Raw genomic sequence first — 25,135 nt, 5'->3', positions numbered from 1 at the left:
AAAAGAGGTAAACAGTTTACCTCAATCCCATAGCTATGAAGTGGAAAAGCCTGGAAGAGAACTTAGACAGTCTGGCTCTCCATTACCCTGTATTAATGTCATTATAGCAAAGCCAGTTACATAAAAGTTGTTTCACGATCTCAAAGTGGTCTGGGTGTGCAGCTGCCTGAAGGTCTGACTTTTCCAGCAACTGAAATGAGTGCTCCTGACTCATGCTTATGTCTGGGAGCTTTTTCATCGAGTGACAAAGCTGTGGATCCTTTTTGTCACAAAACTGAAGATAGCCCCCATTTTGCAAATAATTTTAGGGGAAAACTCAAACAGGAAACAACTCAAACATTAAAATCCCCCTACTTTGGAAAGGAGTGAACAACCTGTATATTCTCATTCAGTGAACCATGGATATACATTCTCAGCACTGAGTATTCTTTTTTTTTTTTTTTTGCGGTACGTGGGCCTCTCACTGTTGTGGCCTCTCCCGTTGCGGAGCGCAGGCTCCGGATGCGCAGGCTCAGCGGCCATGGCTCACGGGCCCAGCCGCTCCGTGGCATGTGGGATCTTCCCGGACCGGGGCACGAACCCGTGTCCCCTGCATCGGCAGGCGGACTCTCAACCACTGCGCCACCAGGGAAGCCCAGCACTGAGTATTCTTAATTTGGGAGGACTGTTAATGCAATGAACACAGAGCACACAATAAGTACCAGTTGTGTGCACAGCAGTGACTACTGTTACTGTTATATGCAGCAATCTCCTAACTGTTCTCCCAGCTTCCACGCTCCTGGTGCCCTACAGTCTCTATACTCGAATCAACAACAGGAATTTGAACTTGCCGCTGCTTTGTTCTACAACCCCAGTGCCTGCAAATCACACCTAGAAAATCCCAGCTCTTCGTCATCACCCCTAAGGCCTGGGGTGATCTGGCCCCTCGTGAAGTTTCCAATCTCATAGCCTATCTTTCTCCCCCTTTCTCATTCTGCTCCATCCCCCACTGTGTCTCCCACTGTTGGAACCCATCTCGTAGCCTTGGGAGTTATGTTCTCAGATTGGCCGTCTTCTCTGTAATAGCCGAGCCCCACCTCTTCTCACTCTTTATGCCCCCACCCATCATTCACTTCCCACGGCCCTGCATTGAAGTTTCTACAGGTGGATTCCTGTGATGAATGTCTGTCTTTTCCCCCACCGCCCCATTAGAACGTTAGCTCCTGAGCACAAAGACTTGTGTCTACTTTGAGGACTGCTCTGTCCCCACCACCGGAAACGTGCCTGGCATACAGGAGGCGCTCAGTGAGTGCTGGTGAACAGAAGAAAAGGAGGGGAGGGAGAGAACTTAGTTGGGATTTATGATTGTGACTCCTGGACACTGTTTTAGACATGTCCGTGTGCCCAACCTTGACCGCATCATAGGGTAGACTGGCTTCACTCTGGGCTCCTAAGGACAAGAAAAAAAAATGCGTGTGCAATGCCAGGGGACATCACAGAGAAAAAGTGTCAGAATTTCCCCAACGCCCATAACTATCTGCTCGGGGCAAGCAGAAAAGTGACGTCACTTATGTTCTGAAAGGGTAAGGTTCTTGGGTCCCAAGAATGGGATCCTCAAGGTCCACCCAGCCTGGCACCAGACCCCTTGCCCTTAGATGTAATTAACAAGGCCCCAGAGAAGGCGCCCACAGGAATCAGAGCACTGAACACTGACAAGATGTCATCTGCAGGGGGAGGGGGCTGGGCCCAGCTGGGCTGCGCCAGTGGCACAGCTCTAATTAAGTTGTTAGATCCACACCACCGCGGCCGGGCTGCTCCTGGGCCGCCACCCGCAGACAGGGCTGGCCGGACGGGAGGCTGACGGCTGAGGACAGGCTGAGCTGCCCCCTGTGCTCTCACAGCCCTTCCAGCCTTCTCCTCCTTTGACTATTTGTCAACATGGTAGACAACATGGAGACTCCCCGGTAAGAGGAGTAACAGATTAATTCACATGTGCACAACCCTTTACAGTCTACACTGACTCCATTCACTCATTTATTTTATTCATTTAACCAATATGTATTGAGGACTTACTATATGCCAGGAAGTATTCCAAGTGCTGGGACAGACCTCAGATTCCAACTCTCTGGGATCTCCAACATGCTGGAACAGTCTTCCCAAGAGGTAAAATGGACTATGTACTGTGAGATGTCATCCTAATACAAGACCCCATGGTTTATAGCGATAGGAAAGAGACAGGGGGTCGGGGGGGCGGCTTTCATGGTGGCACAGCGGTTAAGAATCCGCCTGCCAATTCAGGGGAGACAGGTTCGATTCCTGGTCCGGGAAGATCCCACACGCTGCAGAGCGAATAAGCCCGTGCACCACAACTACTGAGCCTGCGCTCTAGACTCCGCGATCCACAACTACTGAAGCCCGCGTGCCTAGAGCCCGTGCTCCGCAACAAGAGAAGCCCCTGCAATGAGAAGCCCGCACACCGCAATGAAGAGTAGTCCCCACTCACTGCAACTAGAGAAAGCCTGCACACAGCAACGAAGACCCAACGCAGCCAAATATAAATAAATAAATAAATTTATTTTTAAAAAAAAAAGAAAGAAAGAGATGGGGGACATTCTCCTTTCTTCTAAAGGGAAGGCTCTCATCTTTTTCTCAGTTGCCTTCCATTCGTGCATCTCTCCTTTGCCCTCTATTTCCTTCCTTCCCTCAGTAAATCAAGGTGCAACATAAGGACACCAGGGATGTCCCCTCCCTGACTGCCTGCTGCAATCCAGGCTTGCTGGGGAAGGGTGGCGGTGTGGTGTTTCTGTCTGACTCTTGTGTCTCCAACCCCAGGTTTCCCTCCCTGCCCTACTGCAGGTCTATCACTCAGATCTGTGCAAAGTCTGTGGTTAGGGACTTATCTTACTCTCTCCTCCTTTTATTTAGCCATCTTCTCACTTCAGACAGTTCCATCCTCTTTACCTTTCCTCCCAACGATGTAAGAAGTTGGAGGTGGATGTCCCCTCAGAGATCACTGGGTCTCATTTAACAGATGGGAGAACTGAGGTCCATAGCAGGGCGGCTAAGTCAAATCACATGGCACATCTGCAGAAGAGCTCTGAGTCAAACTCAGGGAGGTCCATTCCCACATAAACACTGTGGCATCTACTGGGGCGTCCCACCTCCTCATCTCTCATTTCAATCACAGAGGCAGTCTGCCATCAGTCTCCCTGCCCTTAGTCTTATCTATGCTTATCCTGCCACTTCAGTCATCCTTCTGGGAAGGAAAATATCTGGGCATGGCACTCCCTATTCAAAAGTTTTTATGACTGCCCAGTCCCTTCCAGATAAAGTCCAAGGCCCCTGTGTTCCTCTCCAGTCTGCTATTCCTGCGCATGTCCCCTTGCTCCAGCCACTGTGGACTTCTTGCAGCTCCTAGAATGTGCCCTTCCTTCTTGGGTGCCTGAGGGACTTTGCACATCCCCTCCCCTTGCCCCTTGGGTTAACTGATGAGCTTCTTATCTACAAGATGTCACCTCCAGAGGGAAGCCTTCCCTGGCCCCCTCGGCAGGTTTAAATGCTGTTTCCTGTGTGCTTCTAGAATATATGTTCGTTTCCACATTTCAGCACATTTCCAGCAATAATTTATGGACTTCTTACTAGGCACCAAGCACTGTTCTAAATACCTTACATGGCACATCTCATTTAATCCTCAAAGCAATTTTTTAATCTGGGTATTCCTGTATAACTGTTTTAGAGATGGGGAAACTGCATCCCAGAGAGGTTAAATAACTTGCCCCAGGCCACGGAGCTGGTAAGTGTCAGAGCTAAGATTGTACACGGGCTCCACTCTCAAATATATGTCATTGTGCTGTGCAAACTTGTTGAACCAAATCTCTCACACACCATGAACTGTCAAAGGTGTTCATCCCCAGAGAACCCCAGCACTTGGCACAGTGACTCAAGTCTCTGCATGGAGTGTACACTCTGTAGGTGGCCACTGAATGAATGAGACACTTCTCTCTTGCTTTTTTTGTTTTAAAAGCATGCTAGAGTACAGGATGGTGCAGTGGCTACAAAATGCAGACTCTGGAGCCAGACAGACATACAGACATGGGTCCCAATCCTATATCTATTACATCTTTCAGCTTGAAACAGTTCATCTCTCCCTCTCTTTTTCTTTTTTGGCCGCACCAAATTTTTTGGCATGTAGAATCTTAGTTCCCCAACCAGGGATCAAACCTGCGCCCCCTGCATTGGAAGCACAGAGTCTTAACCACCAGACTGCCAGGGAAGACGCAACAGTTCATCTCTCTGAGTCCCATTTTTCATGGTCTGCAAAATGGGGCTCACAATGATACCATGTAGGATATTTGTGGGGATTAAATAAATAAATGCATCAAAAGTGCAGAGCATAGGACTTCCCTGGTGGCGCAGTGGTTGAGAGTCCACCTGCCGATGCAGGGGACGCGGGTTCGTGCCCCAGTCCGGGAAGATCCCACATGCCGCGGAGCGGCTGGGCCCGTGAGCCATGGCCGCTGAGCCTGCACATCCGGAGCCTGTGATCCGCAACGGCAGAGGCCACAACAGTGAGAGGCCCATGTACCGCAAAAAGAAAAAAAAAAGAAAAGTGCATAGCATAGTGAGTGCCTGGACCTCCGTAGGCAGTAGGTACTCAATAAGCATGTGTTATGATGGCCATTATCATTCAGGGTGTTCCTTCTCTTGCCTGCTCCTCTCTCTCTCTTTCTCCCCGTGTCTCCTCTTAATCAACAGCAAGGCTCATTTGGGGTCTGGGAAGGCCAGGAGGGGAGCATAGCTGCTCTGGCCCACTAAGCCCGGCACCCTCCTTGCCCTCCACACTGCCACCTTCCAGCTGTGAAAGAGAGTCCCTGCTCCACTGGCCCCAGAGCTGTCAGGGGGCTGCTAATTTCACAGTCCATGAGGCTGCTGCTCCCCCCTGATTAATGGGGTGCCAGCAGCCATGGGCGGGGCCGAGACACCCGTCACATGGGGCTCTCCCTCTGCCCCGATACAACCCATGCTTCCTGAGGAGGAGAGTGCAGGCCCGCCTCATGCATATTTATGCAGGGAGAGAAATGATTTTGTACTGCATGCCTTCCCCAAAAAATAAATCAGATTTCACCCACGTCCCATGCATTTCCCTCAGTGAAGTCAGCAAGCTCGGGGGCAGAAAACCACACACACACACACACACACACACACAACTATGAAAAACTGAAAACACTTTATACAACTGATCGGAGCAGGGGATTCTCATGCCAAGGATGACCCAGGGGGACACAGGAGATATTAAACCCTGGAGCATGGATAAGGTTATTCAGAAATTAATCCAGTTCTAGCCTGTAACCCTAAGGGAATTAGAACAGATAAGGTCCAAACTCAGCTGGGAAACTCAAGGCCCACCCCACCACCCTCTAAGTCACTGCCCTCTGTCCACAATATCCCTCAGCTCAGACACAGCTGCTCTCCATTCCCTGTACAAGCAAGCCAGAACCAGCCTCCCCGCTATCCTCCCTAATGAAGCAGGAAGGAAAACTTCCATCTCAGGCACAGCCCAACCCTTCCATGCCAGGTAGGTCACCTCTGGAAAGACACTTAACTTGCTGTGCCTCAGTTTCCCCATCTATGTGTAATAGAGCAGTCTGGCCCAGTCCCTCACTGTGTTCCAGTCACACTGGCCTACCAGGTCACGGAACAGGCCAGGCTTTTTCTCTGCAAAAGTTCTTCCGCTGTTCTTCAGTCCTTCTTCTGGCTGAACACTGTGCATCCTTCTGACTTCACCTTAATTCTTCCTTTCTCAGAGAGGCCTTCCTGAGCAGCCAAACTGAGGCCAAGTACCCCCTCCCCTCCCCAAGCACGCTCAGCACATGTTTTTCCTGGCGGCTTCGTGTTGGTGAAATTAGTAACTGCGATAATTCAGTTCAGGTCTCAAGCCTGGGTTCCCATTAAAGGACAATGTCTCTCAGGGCAGGGCCATGCCGGTCACTTTTGCTGCTCTGTCCTAATGAGTCTTTGGTAAACGAATGAACAAATGAATTGCTGAGCAGTTGTGAGAACTAAATGAAGCAGCTTTACAAAATGCCTAATCTATTTGCAGAAGATTCTCAACACGATAATAACTAACGTGAGTGGAAGCTTCTCTTTGTAAAAAGTACTCTTCTAAGCCCTGTGACATGTTTTAACTCATTTAGTCTGAAAACTCACGGATGCAGCTCTGACTTCCCCGATTTTAAAGATGAGGACAGTGAGAGACGGGGACATTTACTCCTATGTCAAGGTTATGCACACCTAGTAAATCTCAGAAAGTATCAGGAGTCAACTGGGGCAGCCTAGCTCCAGAGCCACAGGCCTAACCACCAGGCTTTAGGGAGATCTCAGCTCCATCCCTACACCTTCCCTCTTGGATCTTTCTCAGCCTTAAATACTCCCATGGAGTCTTTGCTGGCTTGCCAGCCACACTCTCTTAATTCTGGAAACTCACATCCCCCTTCCACAAACCCATGCATAGAAAACTGAGGTTACAAGATGGAGCCCCTGGTATCAGAATAGTTTCTACCATGCTCTGGCCCTTCTGAAGGATGAGGCAGACCTCATTGTCTTACAAGGTGAGGACACAGGGTCCCACACATTCAGACCCCCCAGGACCAAATTAACCTATAGTACCCAGGAGCATCCCTTGTAAGGATATCAAGGTCCCCTGCCTCCTGAGATACCGACAGGTTAAGAGCTGGATGGGGGTGTGGAGGTCTCATGGTGTATATGATCATCAGGCTGCGGCCCAGGGAGGAGGAGGACTCAACTCAGGCCACACGCCCTGCTAAAGTCAGTGCCCTCCCCTCTGCGCCCCACTGTTTCCTCTTCTCCAGAGGAGATCCTTGGGTACCACAAGCAGTCATTGCCAAGGACACAGCTGAATGAGAGGAAGCTGTGCTGAGCCCAAGCAGGCTGCCTTTTTGTCCACTGGCGAGGCTGCTTTCCAGAGGGGTATGAACTGCGCCAATCAGGCGGCACTTAACATAATTATAATGAAGTGGATGCATCTGGTCTCGGAAGGCTTCATTCAGAAGGGAAATGATGAGGAAGTGATATCTCTCTCTGCCGACCTCCTTGGGACACTTAGGGAAGAGTCCTGGAGCCAGGAGGCTATAAAAAGAAGCTTGAGACTGGCCTCTGCCACCCATTAGCCCAGTGAGAATGCAAGTGACTGGCGCCCCTTTTCTTTCTGCATCATTTCTGTCCAAGGAAGTATGAGGAGATAAGGGTTTGCGTGAGGGAAAGTCTTCGTCTCTTCCTGTTAGAGACCTCCTGGTTTTTCTAATACCCTCTCCCCCCTATTCACACACCATTAGTCGTGCCAACGAGGCATGTGGCACTGAGTTCTAGCTCAGTTTCCACTGGTCCCATGCATCCACAGCCCCAGAATTCTGGTGAAAGTGAGACAGGCTGGGACCTGGGACAGTTTGCCGCAGTGCTTGCACCTGGACAAATGTCTCCCCCAGCAACATAATACAAAGAAACTATAAGGGACTAAAAATAACTGCATGCATGCACAGTTGGGGCAAATTATGGACAACAAGATACAAAAAGACTGAAAACCAACTGCCACTTCTGAAGAGCTGGGAGCAAAAACAGGGGGTCGGGAGCAAAAGCAGGGTACTGTGCATGCCCCCTTCACACACCACCACCAAGGGGGTGGGCAGATCACCTAAGCCCCGCCCCGGCCCGACCCCTGGACCCGCCCCTACCCTCAACCCATATAAGGAACCAGCTTGCCCCCTCGCGGGGAGTGAGCAAGGGAATGTGTCACTTGTTTTTGCCCCCCCCAATAAAGCCTGGCCTGAATTTCTTGTCTTGCCTCTTATCAATTCCTATTGATTGGGGAAGGCCAAGAATCCTGGTCAGTATCAAAAGGGGTACAAACTGAACAGCAAAGGTCCAAGCTGCTCATTATACAGATGGCAAGACTGAGGTTCAGGAAGGAAATAAGATTTTTCCAAGACCATGAACATTTACGGCAGGTGGCCTCTGCACAGAGCTATTCATATATTATTGAATTTCATTCTCGAAACAACCCTAGGAATCTGACACAATGATTAAGTCAGTTTCACAGAGGAGGAATCTGAGACTTAAAGAGGTTAGTTAACTTGTCCAAGATCGAGGTGTTATGTGGGGACATGATTCACACCCACATCTGCCCCATTCCAAACCCATCACCCTGCTGCTATTTCTTAGAAAGCCATGCCGTTATGGTTTTGCTTTGGTTTAAACATTTCAACATTTTGGTAGGCTAAAAGTCGGTTAAGGGACTTCCCTGGTGGCGCAGTGGTTAAGAATCCACCTGCCAATGCAGGGGACACTGGTTCGATCCCTGGTCCGGGAAGATCCCACAAGCTGCGGAGCAACTAAGCCCGTGTGCCACAACGACTAAGCCTGTGCTCTAGAGCCCACGGGCCACAACTACTGAGCCCACGTGCCGCAACTACTGAAGCCCGCGCGCCTGAGCCCATGCTCCACAACAAGAGAAGCCACCACAATGAGAAGCCCGTGCACCGCAACAAAGAGTCGCCCCCTCTCACTGCAACTAGAGAAAGCCCGCGCGCAGCAACGAAGACCCAACACAGCCAAAAATAAATAAATAAATAAATATTTTTTTTTTAAAAAGGTGGTTAAATCCCACCTTCTTTTCCATGCACTGGTGGGGTGCTATGTACTGAAAGGGATCCTATGGTGACTGTTTTTGTAAAATAAAGAACCATTTAGGGAAATAATCTGTCACTCTCTGATTTATCTCTTCACTAAGCTGAGTTACTCACAAACCAGGTTCTTTTGAAGCAAACACACCAGCCCAGCTCTAAGCAGATGTACTCCCCACTGTTCTGCACAGGATATGATGCTTTGAGGCATCATACTCACAGATGCCTGCTTTAGTGAAAAGTAGATGTAGGTGCTTCATCACCCAGAGGGTGCCCTGCTGGGGACTCCGAGACTCCACCATCTTGGCAAAGCTGATGGCACCAGAGCTCCACATCTGAGCAGAGGCAGACAGCCCCAGATTCACGGGTGGGTGGTGGTGTGGCCTGCTGTGAGGATTTGCCTATTAGGACTTTCAATATCGAATGTGACAGATTCTTTCATGGGCTATTTGAATAGGAAACCCAAGAAGATAGAGACAAACAGTGTATATCTCACAAGGAACACAGAGGAGCCAGGAGCAGAAGCTGTGAGGCGGTAAAAGCAAGCAGTGGGCATGCACAGCCTAGGAGATAAAGAGAGGTCATTACCAGATGGAGGCAAATGGGTCGCAGAGAGAGACACCCATTCATGAATTTAGCAGAGCTCAACAATGGCAGAAGCAATGTGCCAATTTTTATTATAGCCTAACAATGGCTCCCTCTCCATGAAGCCCGAGACGGTTTTATATTATCCCTGGACACTGTGTTCTCCAGTAGTAAAGGCAGCAGAGTACTGGTGAGAAATGAGCATTTCAAGGTCATGCAGACCTAGGTACAAATCCTGGCACGTGATCTGGGGCAAATTACCTGAGCTCTCCCAGTCCCAGCTAGCTCATCTGAAAAAGGGGGCAATTAGAGGTACTGACCACACCAAATTTTTTGAGGATGAAATGTATAAATATTTATTGAGTGCTGATCACAGAGCTTGGTCCGTACAGGCTAGCTAATATTACTCCTATTGCAACTAAACATAAACCTGCATTAGCTAAACCGAACAGTCCATTCTTTGAATCCTAAGCAAGCTGAAGAAAACGCTCAATGTCAGCCATGCATTGACTCATTTACTCATTCAATTTATCCATTCATTCGAGAAGTTATTTATTTGTTGTCTGCTCTGTGCCAGGCAATGTTCTAAACAAGTGAACAGCATTGAACAAAACAGACAAAATACCTGGGGGAGGCAGACAACAAACACACAAATATTATGATGGATCAAAGGGTGACAAAGGCTATGAAGAGGAAGTACAGGAGAATAGAGAGTATGGCATGTGTACATGTGATCGTGTATATTGTGCTGTTTCACACAGGGTGGCCAGAGATGGCCTCAATGACAAGGTGAGATATAAGGAAAGATTTGCCTGGAGGTACCTGCAGAATAAACCATGCAGATACCTGGGGGCAGAACTGTTCAGCGATGCAAAGGCCCTGAGGTAGCTCCCTCAAAACAAAACCTTATAGAAGATGATAAAAAAAAATAACAACGCAACAACATTACCACTGCACTATGTGTGTGTAGTGTGTTAGTTTACAAAAAGGATTCACCTTTACAATTGCTTGTTTCTCCAACATTCTTGTGAAATTGGCTTCTCCATTTTACCAATGTGACAACTACAGCTTGGAGCAGGGTTTCTCAATTTTGGCACTCCTGACGTTTTGAGCCGCACAATTCTTTACTGTGAGACGCTTTCCTGTGCATGGCAGGGTGTTTACCAGCATCCCTGGGGTCCAGGACTAGATGCCGGTAGCATTCTCCACCCTTTCCCAGTCATGACAAACCAAAATGTCTCCAGACATTGTCAAATGTCCCCAGTAAGGTGGGGGGGGAGGTGACAAAAATCACCCCTGGTTGAGAACCACTGGGTTAGCAAAATGAAGCGACTGGTCCAAGATATCAAAATTAGTGTGAACAGATAAGGTTAGATTCTGCCCTGCTTTTCAATGTCTCTGTGAGCCAATGTATTCTACCACTGTCTTCCTCATACTGCTCCTTCCTATTCCTGAATGCTCCCAGCATGCTGTGCTCCTAGCACAGGGTCTTTGCACTTGTTACTCCCTCTGCCTGAAAAGCTCTTCCCACAAATATCCAAAGTGCTTACGGCTTCATCTACTACAGATTAGTTCTCAAATATCGCCTCATCAGTGAGACCTTTCCTGAGGGTCCTAATTTCCTTCCTACTTTTGTTCCTTCCCCACCGTAACTGTCATGATTTGATATTATATATGTAATATATATTTTATATACTTACATATTATTTATTCTTACAAAATATACATTTATAAAATATTTATATTTTTATTTATATATTCTATATTTTTTTTCTTGTTCATCTGTTTATGGTCTTTCCACACGCAATAAAAAGCTCAATAGAAATAGGTTTGTATATATTTTATTCACTGCTTTATCCTCACCCTAATTAGTGCCTGACATATAGTAGGTACTTCATTAAAGCTTGTTGAATGAATAAATGAAAATGTAGATGAACAAATGTTTCCCTATTTCAGAAATGTTTACTGAGACTTCCCGACACCAGGGGTGTTGAGCTAAACATATATCAAGAACTTTAAAACATTCAGACCATTTTACCCAGTAATTCTATTCCTGGAAATATACCCTGAGGAAATAAACAAGAATGGTGAAAAACAAATTTAAGTACAAAAATGTTTGTTGCTGATGAAGACAAAATAGCAAGGGGAAAAAAAAAGCAACTGAAATGTTCATCAATAAATCAACTGTGAGTGCCTCCCTGGTGGCGCAGTGGTTGAGAGTCCGCCTGCCGATGCAGGGGACACGGGTTCTTGCCCCGGTCCGGGAAGGTCCCACATGCCGCGGAGCGGCTGGGCCCGTGAGCCATGGCCGCTGAGCCTGCGCTCCGCAACGGGAAAGGCCACAACAGTGAGAGGCCCGCGTACCGCAAAAGAAAAAAAAAAAAAAATCAACTGTGAGATAGTTTTGGAATGGAATGATAAACATATTGAAATATGATATTTAATAAAAGTATAACATGTAAAATAATATAGGTTTTTGCTTTCAATACGTGAAAGAAGAGAAGATGGAAAAAGGAAAAAATGGTAAGAAGTTACGTGGCAATTTACTGAGGTATTCTGAAAAGTGATAATCTATACTTTATGTTTTCTAAATTAAGCATATGTAACTTTTATAACCAGGAAGTATTAGGAAAAATAAGGACGAATCGTAATTGTGGACAAGGATGGCATTTTATTGCATCCCCAAGGTGGACGAGGATACGGAAGCCAGAGGCAGGCTGAGTCCCCGTGGGGACTTGCAGCTGAGCTGCCTGGACTCCCTGTGTGACAGTCAGGCCCCCACTGGGTGATTTCCAGCCATTTCAAGGGAGGCCAGGATGGGAGGTAGAGAGTCCCCTGACTACTGGGAAATTGCTCCAGCTCTGATCAATCAGGGAACAGTCTCTTCAGCCCCTGACATTTATCAAACCTCCTTCACCCTCATCTGTCAGTGTGTGGTGGGGCTGCCTCCCAGGGCACAGTCTAATCAAGTCAGAATGCCCCGAGGGTCCCCGGAGACAAAGAGGAGGGGGGCGGGGTCTGAGGGAGTCTGGAGAGAGGGGAGACAGGGAGGTAGGGAGAGGATCACGGGGCAGGAGGGGGAGAGCAAATGTTCAGAGCACACCCGTTTGTTTTGCTATTGTGGCAGTTAATGCCGGGAAGTGACATTTTAAGGGACTCTGGTGACAGCTTTGGTGACATTCCTGTTTGTGATTCCATGACAAATCTCTGTCTATATCTTCTTTTAGAGAGTGTGGAGACAGCTCAGAGGATGGCTGTCTGGGGATGCTGAGCTCCTGTCTTTTGGAGACACTGCTCCCTCCCGCTTTGCCAGCCTAGGCTTTTAGGCACCAGGGCCAAGGTCCAGGAGGGGGAGGGGCTTAGAAATCAAGTCAAAAAGCTCTGTCGTAGAGTCAGGGTCTGTCTTCCGTAGCCTTGTTAACTCCACTATGTGGTATGATTAACTGGAGCAAAAATGAACTTTCTACCATTCTACAAGTGATCAGTTGCAGTTCGAAGAGAAAGAAAATAAAATGACTCAATTCTGAACACTTTCCAGGCTAACTAGTTTTAAGGAACCTATATTTTCAAACACATCTCAGCCCCCTTTTACAACCTGAGAATTAGAGGGATTACTTAAATTGCGTCTAAATCTCCAACCCTGCTACAACATCCTTGACAAATGGCTACCCCATCCTGTGTGAATACTTCCAAAGACTAGGAGTTTATGATCTTTAAAATTAAGAGTGGGAAGGCAATGTGGATGTAACAGGTTAAGCAACTTGATATTCAGGATACTGCAGGGATAAATACAGTGTGGCAAAATGAAGACAGTAGTGAACCTGAAATTAAGAGATGTAGGTTTAAGTATTGTGGGATGTGATTTAATTTCTCTGAGCCCGAGTAAGGTCCTCTGTCTCTCAAAAGGATTTGGTAACACACAGGGTTTATCATATAATGTTTATGAAGCCATTCTATAAATGTTAAAGGACTATATAAAATAAAGCAGCTATTACTTTTTTATACCCCTCTAAACTGTGAGCTTCTAGGAGAAAACTATTTTCCATTTTTGCTTTGTATCTTCTGCATTAAACACAGTGCCTTGCACATAGTAGGTGCTCAGTAAAGATCTGTTAAATAAATGAATGACTGAGTAGTGAGGGGGAGGTATACCCAAAGAGAAGATGCAGGGACTAAGTTGTCAGCTTTCTTCAGATGGCTGATGAAGGTGCACAGGAAACAGAAGGCACACGAAACAGCCCCTGGAACGGTTTCCAATGCAGACTTCAAAAGGTGTTTTGAATAATGAGAGGGGAAAGGCAGTTTGGTATAAGGACGTCAGGGGAGTTTGGTGGAAGAAAGTCATATCCAAACCTTTTTTCTTTTTATGCTGGATTGCCCATCTTTCAAAAATAATCTTAAGTGGAATCCCAGTGTGTAAACCAGTTTAAAACGATGCTGCCCATTCTGCTTTTCTCTTGTCCCCAGGTAGCCCAGGCAGCACCCTGAAGGCACTGTCAAAATGGGAGTTGCCGTTAGGAAGGAGTTTCCCCAATCTCTTTGAGAAGCTCCTTCTGGGCTCCAGGACAACTGGGAAGAGGGAGCTGTTGAGCTGCACCTTAATGGATGGGTGGAGTTTTCTAAGCAGAGAGCAGAAGGGGAGAACTTCGGGGGTGGGGGGTGACGGTAGAAGAGAAAATATACAAGGAAACAAGATAAAGGTGACACAAAGGATCCTTTGGGAGGGCAGGTTGAGCAGTTTCAAGAGAAAGTATGGAGATGATGGGACCAGCGGGCCAGAGGGTTGGGTGAAAAACCCCAATGGGTTGGCCACAGGGACAGTGGTGTAAGACATAAAGCCATCATGCGGGCCTTGCCTGTCTCAGGCACCATTCCTAGTTCCTCTACCAACCCCTTACCCTGAGTCTAATTATCTTCATCCTTCAGCTCTCCAGGTAAGGAACACCTCCAGGAAGCTATCACAGACCCAGTGATCAGGGATCTGTCCCCCTGTGGATATCCCAGCACAATGCAGCCTCTCTGAGGCTGAAAGGTCTTTGAACTTTAGGTTATGACCTCCTCATAAACTGTGAAATCAATTCAGTGGTTCACACCAGCATCAAAAAGATGACAAAAAAGAGTAGAAAATATCAGATCATGCCACAGGTAACAGGGGAAGGATGCTTTTGCCAAACTTATTTTAGAGACACACAAACACACAGTCACAAGAACACGTGTCTCCAAAGAAGACACACATTCACAAGAACATGTCTCCAAGAAGGCCATCTACAGATGGCCAACAGGCACATGAAAAGATGCTCAATATCACTAATTATTAGAGAAATGCAAATCAAAACTACAATAAGGAATCACCTCCCACTGGTTAGAATGGCCATCATCAAAAAGTCTACAAATAATAAATGCTGGAGGGGGTGTGGAGAAAAGGGAACCCTCTTGCACTGTTGGTGGGAATGTAAATTGGTACAGCCACTATGGAGAACAATATGCAGGTTCCTTAAAAAACTAAAAGTAGAGTTACCCTATGATCCAGCAATCCCACTCCTGGGCATATATCTGGAAAAGATGAAAACTCTAATTTGAAAAGATACGTGCATCCCAATGTTCATAGCAGCACTATTTACAATAGCAGCAATATTTACAAGACATGGAAGCAACCAAAGTGTCCATCGACAGATGAATGGATAAAGAAGATGTGGAGTACACACATATATATAATGGAATATTACTCAGCCATAAAAAAGAATGAAATAATGCCCACTTGCAGCAACATGGATGGACTTAGAGATTATCATATTAAGTGAAGTAAGTGAGAGAAAGACAGATATCAAATAATATCACTTATAGGTGGAATCTAAAAAAAAAGATAGAAATGAACCTACTTACAAAACTCAAAGACACAGAAAACAAACTTATGGTTACCAAAGGGGAAGGATGGGGGGGGGGATAAACTAGGAATTTGGGATTAACAGATACACACTACTATATATAAAAGAGACAAAAAACAAGCACCTACTATATAGCACAGGGAATTATATTCAATAACTTGTAATAACCTATAATGGAAAAGAATGTAAAAAAGAATAGACATATATAGGTATATATAACTGAATCACTTTGCTCTATACTTGAAACATTGTAAATCAACTATAATTTAAAAAAGAATGTGTGTGTGGCCACAGCAAAATATATTTCTCATTGTGGTTGGTATTCAACACTTGAGAAACACAACTCTGAGAGACTTAGCTTGCTAGCATCTAAGCCCATGTTTTATCTCTCCTGATCAAATAAATGGACAGGATTATGCTGTGCAATCTTCAGAACATGCTTGGGTTTGGGAATTAGACAAAGCTGGGTTCAAATTATAATTCCATTACTTTTAACTGTATAACTTTGGGATGATCTCTAAATTTTGATGAGAATAATTTCTCCCTTGTGAGATGGATGGAAAGATTCAGCAAATCATTGATTTGAAAATACTAAACACAGTTCATACAGTTCAGAAAAAGGATAAAGAGTCCATGCAGAGGTTACCAGCTTGTGGAAAGACACTAAGATATCTCCCTATCCATTCATTCACATACCCATTCCTCCACCTATTGACCCAACACATACTTTAACATCTATTACGTACCAGTCACTCTGATAGTTACAGAACAATGCAAATAGACCTGGGACATGATCTCATGGAACCCTGAGTCTAGTAAGAAGTAAAATATTTAATAAATTAATCAAAATAATTTTTAAAAGTGCCGTTACAGAAGACAAAAGGGGAGAACTCATAGGGAAAAGAGCTTTGTCTGATGAAGTAGGATTTAAGCTGAGACCAGAATGAGGAGAAGGAATCAGCCATGACAGATTGGGGAAGGAAAGAGAGGGATTTTTGCAGACAATGATGATCATGGCAAATGCAAACAGCCTGTGGTGGAAGAAGCTTAGCAAGTTTGAAGAACAGAAAGGAGGTCACTGTGGCTACAGCAAAGAGGATGAGGATCAAGAACAGTGAGGACTCTGCAAAACTTTAAGCATGGAACTGTGGTCACAACAGAGTGAAAGCTGTGTAGAGAATGGAAGGGGAGGGTAGGCATGCAGGCAGGAAGGTATGTGAGAATGAGGTGTTTTGGAGACATCAGGAAGACTGATGTGGCTTGAAGAGGGGATGGATGAGTAGAGGTGAAGATGAGGGAGCTGGAAACAGGCTAGAGTCTCTGTGTAAAGAAGTCTGAACACCAAGATAAGGCACTGAATCAGGTGTTGACTATGAAAGAGCTCTGAAATTTTAGAAAGCGCTGCACAAGGGTGACATTTACATGACATTCGCAAGGCATGTCAGAAGGGTGAGTTAATAAACAGCTCCTCAGTTCTCTGTCACCCTAGAGTGCTTTATTGACACCAAACATGAGTTCCCTGCACCCTTGGGGACCACTCAAAACACTCTAAAAAACTGGGATCTTCCTGTTGCAAAGTCCCTTCTGCCGACTTAGTAGCTCAGAATTACTCTGTAGCAGCATCCTGCCTGGAGAACAGATGTTAGGTACCTATTTTTCTTGCCATATTTGTGAGTGATGCAAGTTCATGGGCGCTATGCTTCAGCTATATCCCTGGGACTGCAGGAGCTCAGTGCCTTCCCAAGGATCATGTAATTCAGCGTGGTGTCACGTGTTCACATTCCAGCTCGGCCCTTTAGCATGGTAGCTCTCATGCCAAAGTTTTAACCTGGCTCAGCCACTTTCTCCTGTGTGACTTTGGACATATTATTCAACCCTTCTTAGCTTCAGTCTCCTGCTTTGTAAGGTGGGGCAATATTAGTAAGTAACTCATAGGGTTGATGTGAGGTGTAAATGACATAATTTCTGGAAAGTTCCCAGACACTGATTATCACTAAGTGGAGGTGAGCTGTCATCTTTATCACCAGTAGCAGCAGTACTGGTTTCCTAGCCAACTCTTCCATCTGCCTTCCCCTCAGGGTTAATTACAAATGGCTCACTGAGATAATGTATAGGACAGCAGCTGGGCTCCTATAGGGATTCAGTAAAGTCCTGCCCTCCCCATCCTCTCAACAAAGGTCCCATTCACCCTGAAACTTTCTGGCCTGCCATCTTGAGCAATAGTAAGGTTTAGCCTACTGGTCCATGTCAGAGAGATAGTGACCCGTCCGCATCTATCACTGTGGGCCGCTGCTGGTATTCGATGCCATTTCTCTTTCCTTTTTCCACCCTAAGTCCTGAACTGAAGTGGGACAGCAAAGAAAAGCCTTTATTTGGTATCATTTCACCAAAGAATCATTGCTCAGGGTAACCATGAGGACAGACTTCTGACAAAAAAAAAAAAAAAGAATTTGGACCAAAGTTAATCAGAAAAAAAAAATCAAAAGAGAAAATTGCACATTTAAAATGATGGCAACTATATAAATAAAGACCAGAAGGGTCCATGCTAATATATGAATAGTCAATGTGATGGGGTAGTGGGTGGTTTGTGCAGATCTGTGTGTGTGAGAGGATATACTGGCTCCCAAGAGAGTACAAAACAACTTTTAAAGTGAATAAATATGGCAGTACTTCCCCAAATTGTAAATGTGTAATTTGTAATTACAAGTGTGTAATGTGCACCCTTTAAGGCAGAGATTCTGCCTTTAGGCATCTGTTTTACAGAAACAGTCAAACTTGTCAAAAATATATACGTGTGTGTGTGTGCATGTGTGTGTGTGTGCATGGATGCTTACTGACTCATTGTAAGTGCAGCAAATTGAGGTAATGATCCACAAAACGGGGGAGAAAAGCAAATGTTGGAGTGTTTGGTGTGTTCCCATGATGGGATCCTATAGAGCTTTCAAAAAGAAGATAGGTGTGTAGGGCTGACACGGAAAGATGCTTTTCATACATTGTTTGGTAAACTGTGAAATTGCTGCAGCATGATGAATGTGGCTGAGATGGCCCTATTAGTGTATATCTGGGTGCAAAATGCACATATTTATATCTATACCATACATATATAACACATACACATACATTCCATATATATATATATGTATACTGGAAAAATATTCTAGAAGAATATAAATCAAACTATTATCAAAGACTAGCCTTTGGGTCCCATTAGTGGCATGGGACGTAGAGACAATGGCAGGGCTTTTAGTTCTTGCTCTATACAGCTCAGACGTATTCCTTCCTTGCTCCCTCCCTGTCTTCTTTCTTCCTTTTCTTTCCTTCTCTTTTTCTCTCCTTCTCTCTCCCTTCCCCTCTCTCTCTCCTGTCCCACCCTCTCTCACACCCTTCCATTACAAACAGTATGTATTTCTTTCACGATAATAAAACAAAATTAAGAAAACCCAATATCCATTCAGCCATCCCCTACCCTCTCCCTTGATAAAGTGATAAATTTGTTATTTTAATTTCCTTGAGCTTCCATGCATAATATTCAGGAAAGGGAAACATAAATTTGAGGATGGATAAGGAGAATTGGAATTAAAATGCATCAAGTTTCTGTCATGGACCCAACGCAGTGCTGAGCAGTCACATACTGACATGATTAAATTCCTAGCAACTGGCTAAGGTGATATCAAGGGTGATGCTCGCAATACCTGAGAATGTCTAAGGCACAGGCAGTAACCACCAAGACGGGATGCCAGCCATAATCCTGGGGAAGCAGTCTAAAGCCACCCTGTTCTGGACAGTGGGGGCTTCAGGAGGGTCCCTGGGAGGGGGTGGGATGGCTAGGCAGCAGGAGGGCATGGGGAGGGGCACGCAGGGCAGCACGCTTCTTACTGACTGGCACAGAAGAACTGCAGTGTTGAACAAAGGGGATGTATGTCCACATGAGTGTGTATCAGCTGCAAGTCAGCCCCATCAGTACAGTGCCCTTGGGGTCTGGGAACCCAAGCTGTTGTCTCTTGGTAATGAAACTTTCTCCCTCTGCCTCCAGATGGTCCCTCTATTATTTGCAGGTCCAAGCTGCAAAGAAGGCTGATGGTGCTCAAGTATGATGAAGCAGTTTGAACCTACGGGCAAATTCTAAGTGTGAGAGGGGCAGGTGGGACTAGCCCTTGGCAATGTAATTTCAAAGGCCTTTGGTATTACTTTTATAGGGGTCGCCTAGCCTCTGATACCTGCCCACTCTGGACAAAATGCATAGCTGTCCCCAGGTCCCCCCATGAAAGAAAGAGTCTCATGGTTCTCTCTAGGAGCCACCTGAGGCAACAGAAAGCACATGTGGTCTGAGCTGCTGCTGTTATATCTTCCACAATCTGCTGGCAGAATCAGCCCTCTTCTCTCCAGGAAAGGGGGAACAGGAGCTCAGGGGCCACAGTGCTGCAAGCACAGACCCCAGCTACCACCTCCCCATGGTTAGGGTGTCCAGTATCCTGTCTGGACTCAGGAAAAGTGTGTCTTCTACTTTCTTCTCACCCAGGTTTCTTCCTTTCCTACCCTTATTGGATCTAAGGGCAGCTGGGATACAGAATTAAATGAAGTGCTTGGTTTTATTCCAAATCGTACTTCGTTTTAAAACCAGCTCAGAGGAATGTGGAAAAAAATAACGTGGTCAGGTGAAAACAGGTGAGACAAAGGCATGGCTAAGAGGTTTGCCAGGGCCACGCGGCCAGTGCACTCAAGAGCGGGGTGCCAAGCCCATCTGTTCACCCCCACTCCAGCAGGCTGCCTTGCAAGGACTGGGTCTTGTTTCTCATGCATTCATACTCATCCTCTTTAGATTTCTCTTGTATGCTTCTCATCTAAAGTTGAGATTTCAGAAAATAAGAGTCTGCTTTTGTTATTGTTTAGATAGAGTTCTGCTTGAAAGAAAACGCAAGGGACAGCGGCATCTTTAAGCTACGACGCAGTGGTAAGCCTGAGAGTGCGCAGACTCTAGAGGACCCCGTGGGGAGAGGAGGCCAGAGCCCCTCCCCCCGTCTCAGGAGCTAGTCCTCTGTATCCTCTGGATCCAGCACCATCCTGTCCCCTGTGCTGTCTCTGTCGTTCAAGACTCAGGTCTACGCTTTGTGCGCGTGAATAACTGGAATGTCCAGCAGCTAGAATGGCAAGCCTGAGGGTTCTCTTTAAGGAACACAAGACCTGGCAGGCCCCAACCCCAATGAAATGGGCCGTCATCATGATGCCTTGTAGGCCATTCTGAGCACGGCAGCTATCCACAGCAAGGGTGCTCTCTGGCCAGGAGGCTGGAGCTCTTACCTCGACTCTGCCGCCCCCTTGCTGTGTGGCACAGAGAGACCCAGGACTATTGGAGCTTCAGCTTCGGTTTCCAAGGAGGTTTACTGCCATGCTCTTTAAGGGCAAAGGTTCTGCTTTCCTCACCTGTATTCCAGAGTCTATCACGGCCTCTGGCACAGTGGGCCAACTCTGAGGACTGATGGTATGAATAACAATGACAGAAATGTGTACTGAATGTTTACTGTACCAGACCCTCTGCCTGTGTTACCTCATGTACGTTTCCCAATCACCCTGGAGGTAGAATACTAGTATAGTGCCCCTTTGATGGGAGAGGAGGAGGTGACTTATCCAAGGTCACAGAGCTAGTAAGCTGGGTGGTAAACTAAATTTCTGTACTGTTCCGCCTCCTGAGGGCAGAGTGTTTATCTCCACACTGCATCACGTTCCAGCTTGTGGGGGAAAGGAGGGAGAGGGAGGGGAGGGCGGAGGGAGGGGGGAGAGAAGGAAGAGAGGAAGGAAAAGAAGTCAGACAGGATTATGGGCAGTGACCTGCTTCCCCATTCTGAAGATGCTTTCCATTCTCCATACGGAGCTCGGTGGAGGCAGCGGGCGTGGGGATGGGGGCAGGGGGGAAAGACTTTGCCTCTGTTGGCGGCTTCTTGGCTCTGCTCCTTGGGGGCTGCTCACCTGTCATCAGTGACTCTTCCTGGGTTTTCACCCCCAACCAGTGGCTACTCTCTTCTGGGTTCTGGTCATCACTACTGATGGCCTCTGCCAACACTTTGGTTTCCAGGGTCCTCAGATGTGAGGTCAATGAGATAATTCGAGGTCTGGAACTGAGAATTGTGGAGTCTAACCAATGCCTGGATTTATCCGATCGACCATATGATTGAGGGTTGTGTTAATCATCCAGTCAACAAGTATTTTCAGAGCATCTATGAAGTGTTAGCCACTGCGCTGGACGCTAGTGAAACAAAGATAAGGAACACTGCCCTTGCTCTCAAAAATCTCCATGTCTTGGGCTTCCCTGGTGGCGCAGTGGTTGAGAGTCTGCCTGCCAATGCAGGGGACACGGGTTCATGCCCCGGTCCGGGAGGATTCCACATGCCGCGGAGCGGCTGGGCCCGTGAGCCATGGCCGCTGAGCCTGCGCATCCGGAGCCTGTGCTCCACAACGGGAGAGGCCACAACAGTGAGAGGCCCGCGTACCGCCAAAAAAAAAAAAAAAAAAAGAAATCTCCAAGTCTTATAAGTAAATCATGGGGGTGGAATGTGCATCATGGTGACTAGAGTTAATAATACCCTATTGTGTATCTGGAAGTTGCTAAGAGCATAAAGTTCTCATCACAAGAAAAAAATCATCATGATGTAAGGCCACAGATGTTAACTAGACATTGCAGTGATCATTTCTCAATATACACAAATATTGAATCATTACACTGTATACCTGAAACTAATACAACGTTCTATGTTAATTATATCTCAATAAAAATAAATAAATAAAAATCTCCAAGTCTAGTTAGTGTAGAAAACAGAAAGAGAAACGGATTATTATTGAACAGTGATAAGTAAGAAGCTCAAAGTAATCACAACCTGCTCCAGGAACTGAAGGAGACATGGAGCACTCCTCTTGGCTAGGCTGGGAAAGATTCTGGTGTGGAAAACAAATCCCACAACTTTCCTAGAAGTTTTCTGGGAAACGTTCTTCAGCGCTTGCCGTGCATGTATCATTTGATCCCCACAGCAAAGCTATAAGATGGTCAGACTGGCTGCTAATTTACCCATTTCCCACATAAACACAGTGAGGCTCAGTCAATTAGGCTGCAGAAGTCCAAATCTAAGCAAACGGGAAGATGCTGTGTGTCTTACCCAAGCGACTTTCCACGTTAGACAAGAGAGGCACGATGCTCTGGCCTGACAGCATTGCTCCCAAACAACCTCATTCTCTACGGTCATCTTTCTTGTCCAGCACTCACTGGACATTCTTGACACGGGAGGCACTGTGCCAGGCAGGTACTACAAAATGTGAAGATATGAAATAAATGCAGACTGTTCTGTGCCAAGATGAGAAGTCACATGAAAAAAGATAAATAATGCTTGAGAAAGCAAAGATTGAGGAAACTGTCAGTAAACCAACAGTTCAAAGGCACAAGAGATCGTGGCGGAGAAGGGAAATGACGCAGACATTCCAGAGCACTGAGCGGACCGTGGTGGCTGGCACTTAGAGGAAGACTGGCGAAGGATAGGGAGCTGGATTAGGGAGCGTCTTAGAGGCCCAGGAAAGACCAAGGGCCTGAGGTCTACAAACACAGCTCTCAGGGATTCAACACATACCAGATACTAGGCCCTGCATTAGGTACTTTACACATGGTTTATTTTTATATTTAATCCTTCCAAAAATCCGTCAGTGGGGAAGCTGAGACTTGGAGGACTGAATTCCCATTTTTCCAAGGTCACCCAGCAAACAAAGGAGACGAGATTTGAACCCAGGTCCAGACAACTCCAAAACCTGTTCTCTCGCTTGTTTACCACTCTTTTCCCTCCCTGGGTTTCTAAGTTTAACAAAAATTCCTCCTTTTTAAGAAGTCCCCAGTGTTCCTATTTGCCCACTGAGTATCACGGAAACATGGATCTGAGAGGAAACATCTTAGATGCGGAAGAAAAGAATGTCGAGTTCACAGCTCCAGGACTGGGCCAAGCAGTGATGATGGTTCCTCATGGCTCACAAAGAAGAGTAGTTCTAACACTGGGGCCTCAAGGCCAAACCTTTAACCCACCACCAGCATCACAAAGACAATATGGGAAAAAAGCAGAAGAGTACTTTTGTAGTATTTATCTAAAGGAAAAAATAGCCAAATTCCATCTATAAACCAGCTGGAGCCATAACACTTAATAAAGACAAATATAAACACAACCTGCACTTATGTCCAAATAATCAATTGTCCTCCAACAGAACAAAAGGAATGGGTCTTTGCAACAACATACATGAAAAAGAATGAGAGGTTTTAGTCATCAAAAAGCCAACCATGGGCCAGTAAAAACTGCAAAAAAAAAAAAAAAAGTGATCTTCAAATTGCATCAACAGAAGCATAACAGGTAGCAAGAGGGAGGTGAAAATTGCTTTTTTCTCAGCACAGGAGCATTCCCACCTTGAGGAAGAGGAGCGCCTGTCAGTTCTGGTGTTACACTCCAGAACATGACAAATTACAATCTTCATCTAGAGGACAGTGATCAAAAGGGTGAAATGCCTCAAAATATGCCACATCAGAGTAGCTGAAGAAACTGGGATTGTTTATTGAGGTTGATTTCTAAAAGTTACAGGATGCCTTTTATTTTTTTCTTTTCCTTTTGTTACATTTCCCAAGAGCTGCCTTGGAGAAGAAAAATTCAGATTCACTTTCTGACACAGAGGGCCAGGGAAACAGACTGCAACTCAGTATAAGGAAAAACCTTCCAATAGTAGTGTCTGGAAATGATATGAGAGCTTTCCTGAGTAGTGAGAAGGCCATCAAGGGAGGTAATCAAGAGACACTGGAGAGATGTTGGACTACATAACTTCTGATGCTCCTCAAAACTCCAGTTCCAAGCACATTGACACTCTTTTTTTCCTCCCATCAACACTGAAGAATCAGAGAAAACAAACTCTGAAAACCCATTGGAAGTTGGCCATAAATCAAAAATGGCTTAGCGCAGAAGACAGTTCCTGTGTCCCCAACCGCCCAGCTCCTGCACCTCTTCCCAGCTCCCCAAAATGCCCCCTGGAAGGTGAAATGCAAGAAGGAAGACTCACCTTTCTTCTCAAAGTCCCCTTTCTCTTCCCCTGGTCGGCCCAGGCTGTCCAGGGTGTGGGTCACCTGACTGCCAAACTCATCCTCACGGGAGTCGTGGTTGGGCCGCCGGGGTGGGTCCTCATCCTCCTCGTAGTCATAGTCATCCAGGATGGGGGTCTCCCGGATGGGCACGCCGATGACAGAATTGTGGGCCTGCAGCCGGGAGGAGCGGAAGCTTTCCCGGGCCTGGGGACCCAGCAGCACGGAGGGGATGTAGTGGATCTCGTGAGTGGCTTCCGTGCTGGCGCTCTTCTGGGGGATGCGGCGACGCTTCTGCCAGCGCCGCTGGGCATACAGTGCCACAGTGAACACCAGCAGCAGCAGCAGCAGTGCAATGAGGCCACCCTGGAGCGAGAGGGAAGAAGGACAAGCAAATGGGCCACTGTTCTTTGGGCCGGAGTGCCAGAGGAGGTCTTCCGTCCACCACACTCAGCCCAGATCCCTGGCTTTGGCTCTCAGAGCCTCAGAGCGACACCGTTTCCAAACCTGGCTTTCTCACCAACAAGCTGTGTGACCTTGGACAAACTGCTTCACCTCTCTGAACCTTGTTTTTCACTTGTATAAGGGTGAGTAAGAACCCCTGCCCTTCCTTCTTCAGAAGGTCGCCATGAGGAGCAAATGAGATGGATAACCGTCACGCCAGAGTGATGCAGACTGCTAAACACTGGGATGAGTCAGGGCTGTGGCTTCACACACAGAGCGTCTGAGTCCTGAATCTGCCTTCCACCAGCTGAGTGACCCCAGGACATTTGCTCACACCCTGTCAGCCTTGCTTCTTCATGTCTAGAATGAGTCCACTGAGGGCTCAAGAGACAGCAGCCTTTGTTCCATCCTGCTGGGAATATACAATAGTGTTGTCAAGTCAAACAATTTCTGCATAAAGT

At 46.5% G+C, this 25,135-nt stretch overlaps 1 protein-coding gene across 4 annotated transcripts in view; it reads right to left on the bottom strand.

Moving 5' to 3' along the window:
* ASTN2 (astrotactin 2) overlaps positions 1-25,135 on the bottom strand; it is a 927,905-nt gene that overhangs the window by 682,352 nt on the left and 220,418 nt on the right. For all 4 annotated transcript variants that reach the window (XM_060101146.1, XM_060101145.1, XM_060101147.1 and 1 more), the window contains exon 3: positions 24,212-24,596. In XM_060101146.1, coding sequence (XP_059957129.1) covers positions 24,212-24,596 — 385 coding nt within the window. The remainder of the gene's footprint in view (positions 1-24,211; positions 24,597-25,135) is intronic.

The sequence above is a fragment of the Mesoplodon densirostris genome, chromosome 6 (assembly GCF_025265405.1).
Source record: "Mesoplodon densirostris isolate mMesDen1 chromosome 6, mMesDen1 primary haplotype, whole genome shotgun sequence".
Taxonomy (NCBI): Eukaryota; Metazoa; Chordata; class Mammalia; order Artiodactyla; family Ziphiidae; genus Mesoplodon; species Mesoplodon densirostris.
Note: the sequence above shows the minus strand (reverse complement) of the source record. Positions and strands in the feature narration are given on the sequence as shown.